The following is a 20,035-nucleotide window of genomic DNA, read 5'->3' on the forward strand; positions in this document are numbered from 1 at the left end:
AGAATTATACAATATGTGACTTTTGGTGTCTGGCCTGTTTTTCTTAGCATAATGGTTTTAAGGTTCATATATGTTGTAGCATGTATCAATACTACATTCCTTTTCATAGCTAAGTAATATTTATATTTCTGTACTATTGAAAATAAGTAGGAATTAATTCAAGATGTTAACTTGTGTGTATACACACACACACACACACACATTTTGTTTGTGTATTCTTTGGCTGATGAACATTTGATGGGCATTTGGGTTGTTTCCACCTTTTGGATATTGTAAATAATGCTGCTATGAACATTCATATACAAGTATTTGTTTGAATACCTGTTTTCAAATCTTTTGGGCATATACCTAGGAATGGAATTGTGGGTCATATGGTAATTCTTTGTTTAATTTACTGAAGAACATTCAACTTTTTCCCAGATCAGCTACTCCATTTTATACTTTACTCCCCACCAGCCATGTGAGGGTTCCATTTCTCCACATCCGTGCCAACACTTGTTACTGTCTGTGTATTTTTAAAATTATTATTATAACATCCTAATGGTGTGAAGTGGTATTTTATTGTGGTTTTGGTTTGCATTTTCCTAATGGCTAATGATGTTGAACATCTTTTCCTGTGTTTGTTGAACATGTGCATATCTTCTTTAGAGAAATATTTATTCAAGTTCTTTTTGTTTTGTTTGTTTTGCCTTTCTGTTGTTGAGCTGTAAGAGTTCTTTACATATTTTGGATACTGAACACTTAGAAATACACGATTTATAACGATTGATATTCTCACCCACTGTGTAAGTTTTCTTTGCACTTTCCTTTTTTGATAATCTCCTTTAATTCAAAAAAGTTTCAAATTTTGGTGAAATCTTGTAGACAGCATAGAGTTGGGTCATGATTTATTACCCAGTTTGCCAGTCTCTGCCTTTTAATTGGAGAGTTTTCGTCTGTTTACACTTAAATTAGTTACAGATAAGGAAAGACTTACTCCTGCCATTTTATTTGTCTTCCACCTTTTCCCCCTTAATTCCTACATTACTGCCTTCTTCTGTGATTGATTTTTTTCTAGTGAACCATTTTGATTCTCTTTGTCTTTCTCTTTCTGTAAATTTCTTAGCTTTTTCCTTAGTGATTACTCTGGGGATTACACTTAACATCTTGAATTAATACCTACTTATCTTCAGTAGTATACAAAACTGTTCCTTTACAGCCCTGTCCTGCTCAGATCTGTTGAAACTCTCTGGTGAATTTCTTAATTTCAGTTATTGTACTTTCAGCTCCAGAATTTATATTTGTTTTCTTTTTATAATGTCTGTCTCTTTATTGATATTCTCTATTTGGTGAGACATTATTTTCCTTTTTTTTTTTAAGTTCTTTTTCTTTTGTGTCCTTTAGCTCTTTGAATACATTTAAAACCATCTGTTTAAAGTCTTTGTCTAGTAAGTCCTATGCCTGACCTATATTTCTGTTAATTCTTTTTTTTTCTGTGAATAAACCATACTTATTTCTTTGTATACCTCCTATTTTTTTTGTTGTTACTGTTGAAAACTGGATACTTTGAATATTGTAATGTGGCAGTTCAGAAAATCAGGTTTTCCCCTCCTGTCCAGGGTTTGTTGTTGCTGCTTGTTGTGGTTTGTTGTTTGCTTGCTTAGTGAGTTTTCTCAACTATTTTTAGAAAGTATGTATTCATTATTATGTGTGACCACTAAAGTCTGTGTTTTATTAGCTTAGTGGTCAGCTTGTGTTTTGACAGTTACCTTAAATGCCTGGAGCCTAAAGAAGGAAAAATATTACCCTCCCAACTCTTTGCAGATTGGCTGTGTTGGAGCACTCCTTCCACACTTAATCTAGGCCATTTACAACCTGCTTTATCAGACTTGCCTTATCCTTTCCTTCCTGCTTGCACAGACTCTGAAAGCCAGTCAGAGGTGAAAGCTTAGGGTCTTTTCAGCCCATTTTTGAGCATGCATTCTGCCCTGGGCATTCAGATATTTTTCTCAATTTCCTGACATGGGTGAGAGCTTTTAAAGCCCCCTTTTGCTGTCTGTCTTTTTTCTGCCCTTTTCCATCCCAGGCTTTTCTTTATATTCTTTGTCCAAATTGTTCTATGCCTCAAGCTGCTGTGCCAATACCAGCACCTTTAAATCTTTTTGGGAAAATCTGTCTGGAATGCTGCCCCAGCCTTGGGAATTACTCAGACTTGGGTGAATCAAAGGCCAGGCTTTGTGCTGGTTCTTGAGGGAGTTACTAGAGAAAATAAGGTGCATATTGCTTCCTGTGGCACTCATAACTTGCTCCAGGTATCCCAGCTGTCATCCTTATAGCTGCTGCTGATCTGGGTGTGGGGAATCATAAAGGACAATTTTAAAAGACCCTACAGTGCTGTCATACTGCAAAGTGCAGCTTTATTATTCCCTAAGTCTTCTCTTAGCTATTGTAAGTTTTTGAGTAGATTCCAAAAGTTGATTCTAACAATGCTTGCAAGCTAATTAGTTGCTTTGGGGAAGAGACAACCCTGAAGTTCCTCACTCAGGCATTTTTGGTGATGTCACTTACTCTTTCAATATTTTAATAATTATTGTTTTCAAGTTCTTCAACTTAAAGCCTACTTTATCATATGCGTCAGCAAATAATTATGTATTTTGTTAAATAATTTACTATTTTTTAGGTAGAGCTGACAGTAAACTATTTGAAAATATTGCAGTGTGTATATAGTACTTCTGTATCTCATATCATAGCAGTAGATGAGTACGTCTTCCTGATATGCATATATATTCATTTATTATACCTGACTTCCTTTGGCAGAATCCAGTATGAGTTTTATAGCATTCAAAGTCAAAACACAATTGAAAGCAAATAATCACCAGTGGCTTAGTAGGTATTTTGCTTTAAGGAATAAATAATTTAATAGTATTAATTTTAGTATTAGTGGCTTTTTTTTAACTCTGCAGTTACAAAAAAGTAGACTTTTAAAGGACTTGTGATCCTTTGCCATAAGTATAAAAATTTACCATACGTTAAAAACTGTGGTAAGAGGATAGAATTGAGTAATGTGGACTTTATCTCTAGAAGGAACTCATGAAGGTCTCTATTCTGCTATAATTTTTAATATATAAATTTCTCTATAGATAAAGGAAGTTAGATTTTTGTGGATTTTCAAATTAGTTGCCATTCTTATGTATTTTTTCAGTGGACTAGTTCTTGATTAAAGGTATTTTTAAGTTTTAAATAATAGTTCACTGTGTGTTATGACTTTTGTCCATAAAGCCTGTTTGTAATTATTAGCTTATTTTCTGTGTACTAAACATATTATATAAGAGCTGAAAAAATTGTCAACATTGGAATATATGGAGAATTCATTATATAATTATTTTCTGTGTTAGTTTAGGGATTGTTGCTTTCTGAATCTTGAAAATGTTTTATGTATTTTCACTTTTTCAGAGATGTCAAATTGTAAGGTAAACCCAAACACTTACGTCCACAAATTTTGTTATTTTTTAAGTAGGAAAATATATAATTTTTAGGTTTATATATCTTTAATGCATTGTCACATTAGAAATGTAGTGATTTCTAAGAACATCTTAAAATGCTAACCACCATCATTTGTTGTGGATTCAGTAGTAACTATGTAATAAAATTAGAAATTATCAACAGATATTTAGCTTTTCTCCTCTCCCAGATGGTACCTTCCCCCAAAACATACTTCCAGATAATTACAAAGAGGAATTTAAAAATGGACATTCTCAACTCTTTAGGTCAGAACTATAATAATACATTACATATTAAAACTTGTAAGTTAAAGCTGATGCAGTATTCAAAGGGAAATTTATTACTAACAAACAGAAAAATAAAAAAGCATTATATGTGCATCTCCTTTGCTAGGGAAAATAGCAATAACAAACTAAAACCCAGAGAAGGAGGAAGGAGTTAATAGAAATAGCAAAAAAGCCGACCCTTTTTGAAGATTGAGCAATAAAGACAAAAGCTTATTGAAAAGCCTTAAAAGTAGATACATTTTTGATCTACAAATAGAAGTACAAATAAACTGTATAAGGATTCAAAAAGGCAAGAAATAAAGATCTAGAGGAGATTCTTTAAGTAAGAGAACATTATTATATACAACCTTATACCTATGAAGTTCATTTTATCTAAGAAGAAAGTAGAAAGCTGAAAATTATGAGGAACTCTGTTAAAATTGTAGTCACTTGTAGTGAAAATCTGTTTCAGAATAAATCATTAGGCCCCAAAAGCCTTGCCAGAAAATTCTGACAAACATTTGAGGAACAGGTAATTCACTCCTCATATAAACACTTCCAGAGTATAGGAAAAGATGAGGACTCATTTTATGAAACACACCCAACTGTGGAATTCTGTGGCATAAGAAAAGAACAAATATAGGCCAGTTTTATTTTCCAGCATTGGTTTCTCATGAATGTAACGCTGGTTCAATATTAACCATTATATTTCACTGTACTAACAGAAGAAGGATGTAAATTGTGTGATCATCTCAGTAGATACCAAACAAGGAGGATTTGCTAAAACTGACCAGCTGTTGGAAAAAATAGGAGGGAAGTACCTTAAATCTCATAAAGATTATCAGAAACCTGTTATAAATATCATATTTAATAGTGGATCTTTGGAAATATTTTCATTAGAGTTGAGAATAGGACAAGGATGCCTTATCTGTGCTGCTATTTAGAACTTTGGTGACAGGGCAATAAAATAAAACAGGAAAAAGGAATGAGGAGTAATAATGGTAAATGATAAACTGTAATGCTTAGCAACTAACTGATAAAAGGAAAACATTCTAGTAGCCTTGCTGTACATCAGCAACAACCAGTGGGAAATTGTAATGAGAAAACAGTTTCACATATGGTAGACATTTAAAAATAAGAAAATACTTAAGAATAAACTGAAAAACAAATTTCAAGACCATTATGAAGAAAACGGACAGAAAAAGAAAACATGAGTCAACAGTGATATACCATGTTCCTGGATAGGAAGACTTGATTCCTCTCAAATCACTATGCAAATTCAGGTTACTCAAAATTTCAACTGGATTTTTTATGGAAAAGCTGTCAACACACTCTGGAATCCACTGTTCCACTGGTTATAATTTATAAAATGCCATTTTAAGTAGTTTTAACTGAAAATAGCTTTTTCAGTTTTTTCTTTCAGTCTCTCCTCCCACTCGCCTCCCTCAATGAGTAAATCTGTGGCTGCCTAATCCAAGAGAGAGTTTTGAATAATGAATACCATGTGTCTGTTTATTCACTAGCTTTTTTGAGTGCTAATATTTGTTATTAGGCAAACGATATAGGATTCCTTTTTTTTTCCCACACAGAATTATTTCCTGAGATATTCCTTGGTACATAACAAAGAAATTCTTGGTTTGCATAGTTTGCTAAACAAGGCCCCAGTGTGTCTGAATCCCAACAATTTATGCAACTTTTATTTAAACAGATACCATTGTGCCATTATACAAGAAATGATAGATATGCCTAAGAAATCAAGAGCAAATGAAATAGTAGTAGTAATCAAAGATATAGTAATAGAATATTACCTTCCTTCACTAAAAAAAGACTTGTTTATAGAGTTTTTAAAAGATCTCACAGAATACTTGCCAGAAAAAGAGACCCAATCTTAGACATATTATGACAGATATTTTGAATTATAATTAAAAAATTGTAGTTTCTCTAGATTAAAACAACACAAAAACTCTGCTCTTTGATTTCTTTTTTATAATATTAAATGGCAGAAGAAAGCATGTCTGTGTCTAAATTTTGTTATGTTTTTCCTCTGCCAGTAGTTTAAATTTTGAAGTGATAAAAAATTTTTTTAAAGAAATATTTGAATACTATAGATGTATATGACATGAAATTGAAGCTCTCTTTACACTGCCTGCCAATCATAGCCTCTAGAGGTAACCACCATTAGCTTTGGTGTTTATTCTTCTAGACCTTTCCCCATATATAACATATACAAAATAATGTTTTAAATTTGTTTTCATTTTTAAGGGCAAATAATAATACTATACATATTATGCAATTTATAGAATACCTACCAGATAGCCTGCCAAAAGAAAAAATGAAAGACATTCTTGTATAAGTTGGAGTACAGAAAACACTTTCTCATATACCTTTCTTGAAAAAATTACTTTAAATATTTTAGTTACAGGAAGGTAAATCCATATTAAGAATTTTAAAAATTGTGCTGTACATGTCCTTGGGTATTAATCATATGCATAAATAATTAAGTCCTGAGGAAAATCTTCGCCTTGGGAGTCATAGGTAATTGATTGCCTAGCCCATATCGGTGGACTTGAATACTTTTTAAGTTTTGAGGTCTCCTTTAGAAGTGACTATTTTGGGAAAAAAGGTTTTAAAAGTAAATAATATTTTCTTTTTATGATATGATTGTATTGGCTAATTGAAATTATCTGGAAGAACACTTCCTTAGGCAGGCCTCATGAATGCACTCAGAAGTTTCAAATTCTTAAAAATATATTTATCATAAAATGACAGCAGCAGCCACAAGGAAAACCAATTGAGTATCATAGCCATGCCTTAGTAAAAGACTTAAAGGAAATAAATACAAAGAAAATATTCATGTGGTGATGGGGTAATTTTTCTATTTTTTTCCTTTCTGCCTCTGGTATTAAATTTTTATGAATATGTATGTGGGCAAAATATGTGATCAGGCAGTGTTTAATAAGCAGTACAAATGATTAATAAAATAATCTCACTGACAAATGTTAACACTAAGAAGGTAACATTTTTGTCAGTTTTTTAAAGATTAACACAATATGAAGTTAAATACTTCAAAGGGTAATATCATGTGAACATTTATATACATTGCTATTGAAAGTGTAAATTAACAAAGCCTGTCTGAAAAGCATTTGGATAGGAGCCTTAAAAATATACTCTGTCTCAGGAATTCCACCTCTGTGAATGTAGCTGAAGTAAGTAATCTGAAAGAACAAAATTATTAATTGCATGTTATTTGACTACAGCAGTTAGTTAAGAAACAATTGAACACATCCAGTAGGAAAGAGACTGTATAACTAATGATTCAATATATTATACATATACTCATATGTACTATCAGTAAGGGATTTATAGTTATGCTTACTATACACTTCTCAGTAAGAAAATTAAGTGTGGTTACAACTGTGTTAAAAAATAACAAATGCAAGCACACATTTTCAGAAATATACTGGTTTGTGAGCAAACATCCACAGTTCAAGGAGGAAAAAAGCCAATCTTACAAAATTAAGAGTGTTTACGTTTTTGTTATGATTTTCTGTATTTTTCACATATATGTTTTACAGTCAGCTTGCCTTATTTTCTTTGCTGTTAGCTATCTTCTGAGGATCCTATTACCTGTGGGTTTCTTGTTATGTATGTATGGGTTCCTTTTTAATACTATAATGCCATTTGATTTCCGTCTCGTTTTTGCTCTTTTTAGGCCAAGATAGCCAGGTTAACCAAACGCTTTGGAGCAGCCAAAGAAGATCTTAAGAAAAGACAAGAAGTAAGAATTTCTATTCTTGCATAATTAATATTTAGCCTTAAGTGGTAATATTAGGAAGTGCTGATTTAGGAGGAAACTCTTTATTACAGGTCTGAAATTTGCTTTCATACTGTGCACTTCCTGCATGTTGTTTCCAGAGCTGCTACTCTAGAACTAATTATTAACTGTTTCTAATCCTCACTGTTTTCATACATCAGTACATATTAATCTATTTATATAAGGCATTCTTGAAATTGTATTTTCTATCCATCTTTAAAATTATGTTTTGGGGATTTGCCTTACCATGTTTCTCTTTTTACATACAGGCATGCCTTGGAGATATTGCAGGTTCAGTTCCAGATCACTGCAGTAAAACGATTATTGCAATAAAGCGAGTCACAAATTTGTAGAACATTTTTTCGTTAAAATAAAAGTTATGTTTACACTACACTATAGTCTATTAAGTGAGCAATGGCATTGTGTCTAAAAAAACAATGTACATACCTAATTAAGAAATACAAAACAAAAAACAATGACAGTAACGTCAAAGATCACTGATCACAGATCACCATAGCAATATAATAATAATATAAAATATTGAAGTATTGCAAGAATTACCAAAAAGTGTGACACAGAGATGCAAAGTGAGGAAATACTGTTGGAAAAATGGTACCTGTAGACTTGCTTGACTCACGTTGCCATAAACCTTCAATTTGTAAAAAATGCAGTATCTGCGAAGTGCAATAAAACAAGGTATGCCTGTACTTGCCAGTGTCCTAGTCTAGACTATTATTTCCTCCAAAATGTTTTAGTATACATTGCCTCAAGTAGCCTGGTTCTCCTCTTCCTTTTTTCCCTCATGTGGTTTAGTCCAAGTGTCATAGCATAGCACACAAACTGTAGTCTGTAGTCACACTTTTGCTTTTGTTGTTTCCTTAGTTATTCAGTAATATGTATTTTTAGTATAGCACTTGTACATTGCAGTATTGTTTTTAGTTGAATTTCTTTTCCTCCTCTTCTTTTTTTTTTTTTTTTTTTAATCATTTGAGCAAGTTACATTTCTTTGTGTCTTGATATCTCCATTGCCTGGGACATAGTAATTGCCAATAATAATTATTTCAGTAGTAGTCATTATTACTGTAGGATTTTTCTGTCTTGAATCATTTTCATATCTTCTTTACTTGACTTTTTAAAACAAAATTTATTTTGAAATAATGATAGATACACAGGAAGTTGCAACAATAATACGTAGACTCCTATGAACCCTTCACTCAGCTTCCCCCAATGGTGAAATCTTCTATAATTGTAGTACAATATCAAAACCAAGAAATTGGTACAGTTCTACTAAATAGTTTTGTAGACCATACCAGTTTCCACCAGTTTTTACATGAATTAATTGTGTGTGTGTGTGTTTCTACGCAGTTTGATCTCATGTATAGATTTATATAACCTGCCACCACTGTCAAGATACAGAACTGTTCCCTCACCATAAAGGGACTCCCTCATGCTGTTCTTTTATAGTTTCAACCTTGCTTTAACCCTACCCTCACTCCCTGTACCCTGGCAACTACTAATCTGTTCTGCATCTCTGTATTCTTTTAACCAAACCTTTTAAGCTCTGATTTCTCTCTTTTCTTGAACAACTGATAGTTTTTATCTTTGTTTACACAGGCTAGTCTCATCAAACCCTCATTTGGCCACAGCCAAAGATTTTTTAATTATGGTCCTCTTCAATGATGTAATTAATTCTCTGATTTTATTTTATTTTATTTTATTTTATTTTATTTTATTTTTTTGCTGTACGCGGGCCTCTCACTGCTGTGGCCTCTCCCGTTGCGGAGCACAGGCTCCGGACACACAGGCTCCGCGGCCATGGCTCGCGGGCCCAGCCGCTCCGCGGCATGTGGGATCTTCCGGGATCGGGGCACGAACCCGTGTCCCCTGCATCGGCAGGCGGACTCTCAACCACTGCGCCACCAGGGAAGCCCTAATTCTCTGATTTTAAACTCCACTTTCTCAGCTTTGTTTTTTTGTCACAGTATAAAAACTAAGCTGTTTTATTTCTTATATTAGAAAATTGGTATAAATCTTTGTTTAACCTTTATTTGCTATGCTTCAGCCAAATATAGGGGTTTGAAATTTTTCCATTGTTTTGTGCAATATGAATTTCCATTTTTTCCTTTCATCCTGTGTCTGAACTAAGCAGTGCTGCCCACCGTGTACTTTTCCAGTGTTTGTGCATATCAAATTTGTTCTCAAAACTACTTTCCAAGTCTTGTTTGTTTAGTTAAAGAAGATAGGCAGAGACCTTAAGGAATAAAAATGAAAATATTACAATCCCTGAAAAGTTTGTCTTGAAGGGCTACAACTGGTATGGAAACAAGGACAAATACTGTGTAATTCCTAAAGATTGGAAAAGATTAATTTGGGCAGTTAGTATGTGTGGCACTTGAAGGAAATTTTAAGGTGTAGTATTCCGTTTTTCAAATTTTGTTTCTTCCTTCTTTAGTTTGTGAATAAGGCCAATTTAAAATTTCAAAACTTGGACATCTTTCTAACTCATTCTTGTTAATGTTTTCTTCTTGTGAGAGAGATTTATAGAAATTTCAAAGATTTTGTGCTTTCATGTTTAATTCCCTTTAATTATGGTATCCACTGTACTTTTACATCTGTGTCTTGCTGTTTTAAAAATAAGACATATAGAAAGAATGTTTAGAACTTTATCCCCCTTATGAAAATAACTAAACAAACAATAACACTTCAGATGCTTTTCTTCTATTTAGATTTGTTCCTTGGTCCTTTGATATTAACCAGTTAATAGTGAATCCCACTGTTCAGGTTTGTCTTAAAACATTTTCTGTTAATTTCTGAAAGAATAGAAAATCCTCATAGACAGTTTGCTATTAAGACTACATGCATAATCTAATCCATTTTACTGCTCTATTAGTGATATCTTTAACTTTCATCCTTTCTAGTTTTTTACTGTAAAATAAATATCAAGATATTTCTCATCCTTTATCTATGAAAATCAATGACATAATTGATTCTCAAACAAATTTTAGATTGAATCTAAATCCTACATTTCAATTTTTTTATTAAAAAATATTTTAAATTCTTTTTACTTTAATTATGATAGAAATAGTTAACATAAAATTTACCATTTTTAACTCTACAACTCTGTAGTGTTACCTGTGTTAACATTGTTGTGTAACAGATCTCTAGAAATTTTTCATCTTGCAAAACTGAAACTGTACCCATAGAACAACTCCCATTTCCCCTCCCCTTTAACCCCTGGAAACTATTGTTCTACTTTGTTTCCATGATTTTGACTACTCTAGATATCTCATAAGTGCAGTCATACAGTATTTGTTGTTTTGTGACTACCTTATTTCACAAAACATTATGTCCTCAAGTTTCATCTGTGTTACAGCATGTGACAGGATTTCCTTTTTTAAGGCTGAATAATACTCCATTGTATGTATATACCACATTTTCTTTATCCATTTATTTATTGATGGATATTTGGGCTGCTTTCAACTCCTGGCTCTTATGAATAATGCTGCAATGAACATTGGTGTGACCTCTTTGAGATCAAAGTCTTGGATATATATACCCAGAAGTGCAATTGCTGGATCATATGGTAATTCTGTGATTATTTTTTTGAGGAGCCTCCAGACTTTTCTTTAGCAGCCACACCATTTTACATTCCCATCAGCAGGACACAAGGGTTCCAATTTCTGTATATTCTTGCCAACACTTGTTTTTTTCTGTTTTGTGTTAGTGACCACCCTAATGGATGTGAGGCTGTATCTCAATGTGGTTTTGATTTGCATTTCTCTCATTAGTGATGCTGAGCATCTTTTCATATGCTTGTTGGTCATTTTGCATATTTTCTTTGGAGAAATGTTTATTCAGGGCCTTCGGCCATTTTAAAATCTGGTTACTTGTATCTTAGTTGTTAAGTTGTAGGAGTTCTTTATATGTTCTGGATATTAACGCCTTACCAGATACATGATTCGCAGTTATTTTGTCCCATTCCATAGGTTTCCTTTTCACTCTGTTGATTGTTTCCTTTCATGTGCAGAAAATTTTGTTTGATGTAATCTCCTTTGTCTTTTTATGCTTTTGTTGCCTTTGCTTTGATCCAAGAAATCATTGCCAAATCCACTGTCATGAAGCTTCCCCCTATGCTTTCTCTTAGGAATTTCATAGTCTTAGGTTTTACATTTAGGTCTTTAATCCATTTGGAATAAATTCTTGTGTATGGTTTAATGGTCTGACTTCATTCTTTTGCATTTGGATATCCAGTTTTCACACCATTTGTTAAAAGACTGTCATTTCCCCATTGTGTAACCTTGGCACCCTTGTAGAACATCATTTGAGTGTATACATAAGAGATTATTTCTGGGATCTCTATTCTGTTTCACAGGTCTATGTGTCTGTCTGTGTTCCAGCACCAAACTGTTTTGATTACTGTAGCTTTTAAAATCAGGAGGTATGAAGCCTTCAGCATTGTTCTTTTTTCAGATTGTTTTGGCAATTCAGGGTTTCTTGATTCCATATGAATTTTAGGATGCTTTTTCCTACTTCTGCAAAAAATGACAGGGATTTTGGTTGGGATTGCATTGAAACCTTGGACCGCTTTGGTTAGGATGGACATTTTAACAATATTAAGTCTTTCAGTCCCCATGAATATGTCTTTCCATTTATTTGTGTCTTTTATTTCTTTCAACAGGGTTTTGTAGTTTTCAGTGTAAAGGTCTTTTACTGTCTTGGTTAAGTTTGCTCCTAAATATTTTATTCTTTCTAGTGATATTGTAATGGGATTATTGTCTTAATTTCTTTCTCAGATTGCTCATTGTTTGTATATAGACGTACATTGGATTTCTTTTTTGTTATTGAGGTATAGTTGATTTACAATATTATATAAATCTCAGGTGTACAACATAGTGATTCACAATTTTTAAAAGTTATACTCCCTTTATAGTTGTTATGAAATATTGGCTATATTCCCTGAGCTGTACAATATATCCTTGTAGCTTATTTATTTTATACATAATAGTTTGTGCCTTTTAATCTCCTATCCCTATCTTGCCCCTCTCCCCTTTCCTCTCCTCACTGGTATCCACTAGTTTGTTCTCTATATCTATGAGTCTGTTTCTTTTTTGTTACATTCACTAGTTTGTCTTAGTTTTTAGATTCCACATGTGATTTTTCATGTTGATTTTCTATCCTGTAGCATTGGTGAATTCATTTATTAGTTCAGACTTTTTCCTGTGTGTGTGGCCTCTTTAGGGTTATCTAAATATAAGATGTTGTCTGTGAACAGTGATACTTTTACTCCTTTCGATTTGGCTGCCTTTTATTTACTTTTCTTGCTTAATTGCTCTTGTGAGGCCCTTCCAGTGCCATGTTGAAGAAATTGGTGAGAGCGGGCCAACTTACCTTGGTCCTTATCTTAGGGGGAAAGCTTTCAGTTATTCACCATTGAGTATGATATTAGCTATGGGCTTTTGACATATGGTCTTTTTAATATTGAGGTAGTTTCCTAACTTGTCGAGTGTTTTTATCATGAGAGGTGTTGAATTTTGTCAAATGCTTTTTCTGCAACAATTGAGAAGATCATGTGGGTTTTTTTTTCCCCTTTATTCTTTTAATGTGGCGTATAACGTTGATTGTTTTTCATATGTTGAGCTATCCTTGTATTCCAGGGATAAATCCTACTTGGCCATGTTGTGTAATTCTTTTTAATGTGCTGATGAATTTTATTTGCTAGCATTTTGTTGAGAATTTTTATATATATATGTTTATCAGGGATATTAGCCTGTAATTTTCTTTCATTTTGGTGTCTTTGGCTTTGGTATCTGGATAATGTGGGCCTCATAAATTGAGTTTGGGAGTGTTCCCTCCACTTCAATTTTTTGGAAGAGTTGAGAAGGCCTGTTGATTTTCTTTAAATGTCTGGTAAATTCTCCAGTGAAGCCATCTGGTACTTGACTTTTTTGGTTGTTAGGATGTTTTTGATTACTGATTCAATCTCTTTACTTGTTTAGGTCTGTTAGGTTAATTTCTTCTTGATTCGGTCTTAGTAGGTTGCATATTTCTAGGAATTTATCCATTTTTTCTAGATTATCCAATTTGTTGCCACAGTAGTGTCTTATGATCCTTCTCTTTCCGTGACATCAGTTATAATGCCTCCTGTTTCATATATGATTTTGTTTATTTATGCCTTCTTTCTTTTTTCTTAGGTGATCTAGATAAGGTTTTACCAATTTTAATTTTTTTTCTATTGATTTTGTATTCTCTGTCATTTATTTCTGCTGTAATCTTTATTGTTTCCTTCCTTCTTATAACTTGGAGTTTAGTTTGTTTTTTTCTTTTCTAGTTCCTTGAGGTTTAAAGTGAGGCCGTTGATTTGAGGGTTGGTTTTTTTTTTTTTTTGTAAGCATTTACCACCACAAACTTTTCTCTTAGTACTACTTTTGCTGCATCAATTTTCCCGTAAATTTAGTATGTTGTGTTTTTGTTTATATATATCTCAGATATCCTCTAGTATCTGTTGTGATTTCTTATTTTACTCACTGGATTTTTAAGTTTTCCACGTATTTGTGACTTTTTTCCATTTCCCTTATGATGTTGATTTCAAGTTTTATTCCATTATGATTCACAAAGATATTTGGTATGGTTTTCATCATTTTAAATGTGTTCAGGCTCGTTTTGTGACCTAATATATGATCTATACTGGAGAAAGTTCTGTGTGTGCTTGAGAAGAATGTGTGTTGGGTGAAAATTTCTACATTTGTCTGTTTGATCTTTAGTCTTGTTCATTTCTAGGGATTCCTTACTGATTTTCTGTCTGGAACATCTATCCATTATATAAAATGATGTACTGAAGATTCCTACTATTATGGTGTTTCTGGTTTTCTGTAAAAAAAAAACAATTTTTACATCCTATATTTGGGGGCATAGATGATATGTCCATATGTATTTACAAATGTTATATCTGGTCAGTTGACTTTTCATTATATAGTGTTCTAGTGTTCTTCTTTGTCTCTTGTAATAGTTTTTGATTTCAAATGCATTTTGTCTTAAATACTTATGGTCACCTCTACTTTGGTTTGCTTATCATTTGAATGGAATATCTTTTTCCTTACTTTTACTTTCAGCCTGTTTGTGTCTTTAGACCTAAAGTGTGCCTCTTGTTGACAGCATATAGCAAGACCTTGTTTTTTTTTTTTGTTTTCGTTTTGTTGTTGTTTTTTTATTGAATCCATTAAGCCAGGGTATATCTTTCTATGGAGAGTTTAATCCATTTGGATTTAAAGTAATTATTGTAGGGACAAACTTATTATTGCCATTTTGTTGAATATTTTCTGTTTGTCTTAGAGCTGTTTTGCCTGTCTTCAGTTTTTGCTTACTTCCTGTGGGTTTTGTTTATTTTTTAAATCAGTAGTGTCGGTGCTTTAATTCATTTCTCATTTTTTTGTGTATCTTCTATAGGTATTTTCTCTGTCATTACCATGGGGATTACATAAAATATCTCAAGTTTATGCCTATTTTAAGCTAGTAACAACTTCAGTCACATCTTTCCTTCCACTACTTTATGTTATTGACACCATACATGATATCTTTTTGTATTGTGTATACTTTAACATAAATTTACAATTATATTTTATACTTAAATTCTGTACCAGAATTATGTGATTTTTGCACCAACTTTACAGTAATGCAGGATTCTGCGTTTGTGTATTTACTCTTAACAGAGAATTTCATAATTTCATGTTGCTGTGTAGTGTCCTTTCATTTCTACTTGAAGGACTCCTTTTAGAGTTTCTTGTATGGTGGATTTAGTGGTGATGAATGCCATCAGCTTTTTATTTACTGGGAAAATCTTAATTTTGCCTTCATTTTTGAATGATAGTTTTGCTGGTTATGGTATTCTTGCTTGGCAGTTTTTTTCTTTCAGCACTTTGAATATGTCATTCCACTCCCTTTTGGCCTGCTAGGTTTCTGCTGAGAAAACCATTGATAATCTTATGGGAGCTGCCTTAAATGTGATGGGTCGTTTTTCTCTTGCTGCTTTTAAAATCTTTGTGACTTTTGACAGCTTGACTATAATGTTTCTTAGTGTAGGTCTCTGAGTTAATTCCAGTTGGAATTTTTTCACCTTCTTGAATTTGACAGTTTTTTTCCTCAAATTTGGGAAGTTTCTGGCCATTATTTAAGTAGGCTTTCTGCCCACTTTCTTTCTTCTCCTTCTTGGTCTTCCAAATTTGTATATTGGTCCATTTGATGGTGTCTAATAAATCCCTTAGTCTGTCTTTACTTTTTTTGTTCTTTTTTCTATTTGGTGGTCTAACTCAATAATTTCAAGTGACTTGTCTTCAGGTTTGCTGATTCTTTATTCTACTTGATACAGTCTGGTGTTTTGTTTTGTTTTGTTTTGTTTTGCAGTATGCGGGCCTCTCACTGTTGTGGCCTCTCCCGTTGTGGAGCACAGGCTCCTGATGCGCAGGCTCAGAGGCCATGGCTCACGGGCCCAGCTGCTCCGCGGCATGTGGGATCTTCCCAGACTGGGGCACAAACCTGTGTCCCCTGCATCGGCAGGTGGACTCTCAACCACTGCGCCACCAGGATAGCCCTTGAATTCTCTTTCTATATTCCCTGTTTTGGGGAGCAGAAAAGGGTTAAATAGTTTGTTCTGAAGGTTAGAATTGGGATAACTTTTTATGAAATTTTAAGTCACATAGTGGCAAGTATTTATTTTTTAAACAAAAATTGTAAAAATAATTTTGATTTGTGACCTAGGATACCACTTAATTGGCAATCGATTACTTCTGGGGAAAAATAAATACTTAACCTTGTTTGTTGAGTTTCTGCTTGTAATCGTGCCTGATCTGCCTGATATATAGTAGGCATTCACTAGATATTTATTGAATGAGTGTCTAATTATTCTTTATTTAGATTCATATTAATGTTTACTGAACTGTTAGAACATATAAGCTATTTTCATATTCTCTATTTTATTTACTCATATCAAAAACTGAGGTTTAAGGGCTTCCCTGGTGGTGCAGTGGTTGAGAGTCCGCCTGCCAATGCAGGGGACACAGGTTCGTGGCCCGGTCTGGGAAGATCCCACATGCCGTGGAGCGGCTAGGCCCGTGAGCCATGGCCGCTGAGCCTGCGCATCCAGAGCCTGTGCTCTGCAACGGGAGAGGCCACAACAGTGAGAGGCCTGTGTACCGCAAAAACAAAAAACAAAAAACAAAAAACAAAAACCCTGAGGTTTAAGAATTATTCTATTCACTTTTCATATGATAAGCAGTTGTGTCAATAGACTAAGTAATTTGTGTAAGGGGCTTAACAAGTGGCAATGCCAAGATTTAAATTTTTTTCTCAGTAAGATTTTCCACTATATTAGAGAAATAACAGATAACATATTAACAAGGCATTTAAAGGTCTTATGTGAATTCGGTTTTATATTACCTTGGTATTTTTCTCCCCCAGAATCCACCAAACCCACCTGTATCACCAGGAAAGTCCGTAGTTGATGGTGGCAGCAATAACAGTGTGCCCTACAGGTGAGAATTGTAAACAGTCTATTTATCAAGTTTTTAATTAAGAGAACAAGGTTCTGATTTTCTTTGCAGAAAAATCTTGGAATGTGATTCTGTGTATTTATGTAGAGATAAGTGTTTGGTATACTGGATTAAGTATATTTGCTTCCTTTTTGCTTTTTATAATTGTTCACCTATGGATATTGATTTTGCTAATTTATTATAAGGCTTTCTTTAACCACTTGTGTTAAATAGTATTATCTTAAGTAACTGAGAAATGCTTTCGTCAGGGGTGATAAAATCTAATGTGTGCAGATATTCGGACCTACATTTGGTTCTCAGGTTAAAGTATTGAGGACATAGAATATAGAAGGAAGACTCTCCCCTAATGCCGTAGACCCCAGCATTCCAAAGTTTTTGTGCCAGCTTTGCTTCACTGCATTCCCTCTCAGTTTAATGCTTTAATATCCAAGTCTAGCCACCCTTTTTTCCAAGGGGCCACTGCTTTCTCTATACATAAATAGATATTCCCTAGAATGGCATATCAAGTGACCATTTGTGTGTATATATATTTCATAGAAATGCAAACACAGTGAGACAGATGTTGGAGTCCAAAAGAAATATAAGTGAGAGCACACCGCCATCCTTTCAAACCCCTGTGAATACAGGTAATATTCTTAACACTGAAATACACTTTCTTAGGAATTGAAGGTTTTGGTTCTGTTTTCTTACGTTCTTTTGAGGTTTGAAATGGACTAAGAAACTGAGCACAGTTATGTAAAACTGAGTGCTAAGCACAAAGTTTATTTAAAAATCAGGATTGCAGATATGCATGAAAATACAGAAATTCAGATCTCTACTGTAGTGGTTCTCAAACCTTTGGGTCTTCACATCCCCTTACAATCTTAAAAATTATTAAGAATCCAAAGAGCTTTGTTTATGTGGGTGTATTAATTGATATTTACTATGGTAAAAATTAAAACAAAATTTTTAAATGTTTATTTATTCACTTTAAAATGATTACAAACCTATATTATGAACCATAAGTAACATGTTTTGATGAAAAGTAGCTCTTTTCCAAGCTTCAAAAAAATTAGCAAAAAGAGTGTTATTGTGTTAAATTTTTATAAATCTCTTTTATACCTCACTTAAAACATGAAGATGGCTGAAGATACCTGGATTCTCATATCTGCATCTGCATTCAGTCTGTTGCAATTTGTTGTTATAGTTGAAATATGTGAAGAAAATTCAGCCTCATACAAATATGTAGTTGGAAAAAGCCTAGAGCCCTTTTAGTGAATTGTGGATATTCTTCTTGATACAGCAAGTAGTAGTTTCTTAAAGGTTAGTTGCAAAGTGAAATCAGAAACCACACCAATAAACTTTTCTAAATTTTTCATTAAAATTCATTTGTCTGTCTTGTACTTGGATGGATCTTTTACTAATATCATTGATCATTTGGAAAACATTCAGTTTTCTGAGTCTTCCAAATGTTGATACATTTCATTAATAAATTTTTTTAAAAATCATATTTATTTATTTCACTATCATTTCTTCTCAGACAAGTCTTTAAAGATTTGGGAAGCTGTCATGCCCTCAGTGGCAGGTAGACGTATTTTCCAAAGTTCTAATTTTTGTCTTTTAAAACTCAAATTTTATTATTGCCAATAAATACTGTTGGTCATTTTCTTTGAAGTGACTGCCGTATTTGGTTTATTTTCAAGAAAATATTTGCCAGGTACCCAAATGTGAATAACCACGATATGCTTGTAATTCTTTCAAGTAAAAGTGGTTTTCCATTAAAAAAGCCTGTTAGCTCAGCTTACAACTCAGGCAGTCTTACAAGCACTTTTCCTTGAGCCAGCCATCCTTATTTGGCATGCAGCAGTAATGCTTTATGTGTACTTCCCATTTCTTCACATAAAATATTAAGACGGACTATACTCAAGAATTGAGATTTAATAGAATTAGTAGTTTTTACTACTTCATAATGAACATTCTTAAATGAAACTGATTTTGTTTGGTTTTTACTGTGCCCATGTGGTGTTAATGCAGTGATGGTTTGGTACGACTACCTTGATTTTTATACTGAGACATCAAAAGTTTTACTCACCATTGCTTTTTGCTCCATCACTGTAAATATCTACACAGTGAAAAAGTCAAATAATGTTTTATTATTGTTATGGAAATAGTTTGGACATTTCAAAGTTCCTGAAAGGGTCTCAGTAATCCCCAGGTGTCTCCCTGGACTGTACCTTGAAAATTGCTGCTCTAGCTTGCCGATGATTTTGGAAAGACTACAAATCATTGAGAAGAAACTTGGTCATTGAGTTTAAACCTGTTCAAATGAGAATAAACACAAATGGTTGAACTAAAATGACTATAAAACTACAGTGACAAGCATTTTGACTTTCTCTGCTCTTTGTTATCTGCTCCTTAATTCAGCTCCCATCTTCACCGCGCTATTTTCCATATCACGTAATGTCAATAGAGTGTTAATAGAGACAGCCTCTCCTCACCAGTTCCTCCCCAGGGAATCCAGTAAAATTTTTGATCCACAGATAGAGGTTTCACATTGTCCAAATGACAAAATACCATCACCAGGTTTACGTGTTATTCATTAATGGTACTCTTTCTAGATTTTCTGTTTGAGTTTATGTATTGCCAGTGTTCTAAGGCATTTATAATATTTTTAATGTACTTTCAAAATTGTCTATACAATTTTACCTAGTTTTCAATGTTTTTTAGTTGTTTTTCCAGCTAGTTACTCTGAAGTAAGTATAATAATTTTCAGAGACTGTTTTTATACAGAGATAGCAGTCCTCTGCCTTAATCATGAAACATGTGCTGTTTTCATAATGTACCAAATACAGATGCAAAAATGCTTTTACAGATAATCTAAGAATTCAAGGATTTAACTCTTGAACTAAAAGTTTAATTATGAGAGACTTTACTGTATATACTGCAATACATCA

General features: G+C 33.3%; 1 protein-coding gene across 2 annotated transcripts in view; it reads left to right on the forward strand.

Moving 5' to 3' along the window:
• ATF7IP (activating transcription factor 7 interacting protein) overlaps positions 1 to 20,035 on the forward strand; it is a 114,563-nt gene that overhangs the window by 70,547 nt on the left and 23,981 nt on the right. For both annotated transcript variants that reach the window (XM_060112474.1, XM_060112473.1), the window contains exons 6-8: positions 7,459 to 7,524; positions 17,011 to 17,084; positions 17,640 to 17,728. In XM_060112474.1, coding sequence (XP_059968457.1) covers positions 7,459 to 7,524; positions 17,011 to 17,084; positions 17,640 to 17,728 — 229 coding nt within the window. The remainder of the gene's footprint in view (positions 1 to 7,458; positions 7,525 to 17,010; positions 17,085 to 17,639; positions 17,729 to 20,035) is intronic.

This window comes from Mesoplodon densirostris, chromosome 11 (genome assembly GCF_025265405.1).
Source record: "Mesoplodon densirostris isolate mMesDen1 chromosome 11, mMesDen1 primary haplotype, whole genome shotgun sequence".
Lineage (NCBI taxonomy): Eukaryota > Metazoa > Chordata > Mammalia > Artiodactyla > Ziphiidae > Mesoplodon > Mesoplodon densirostris.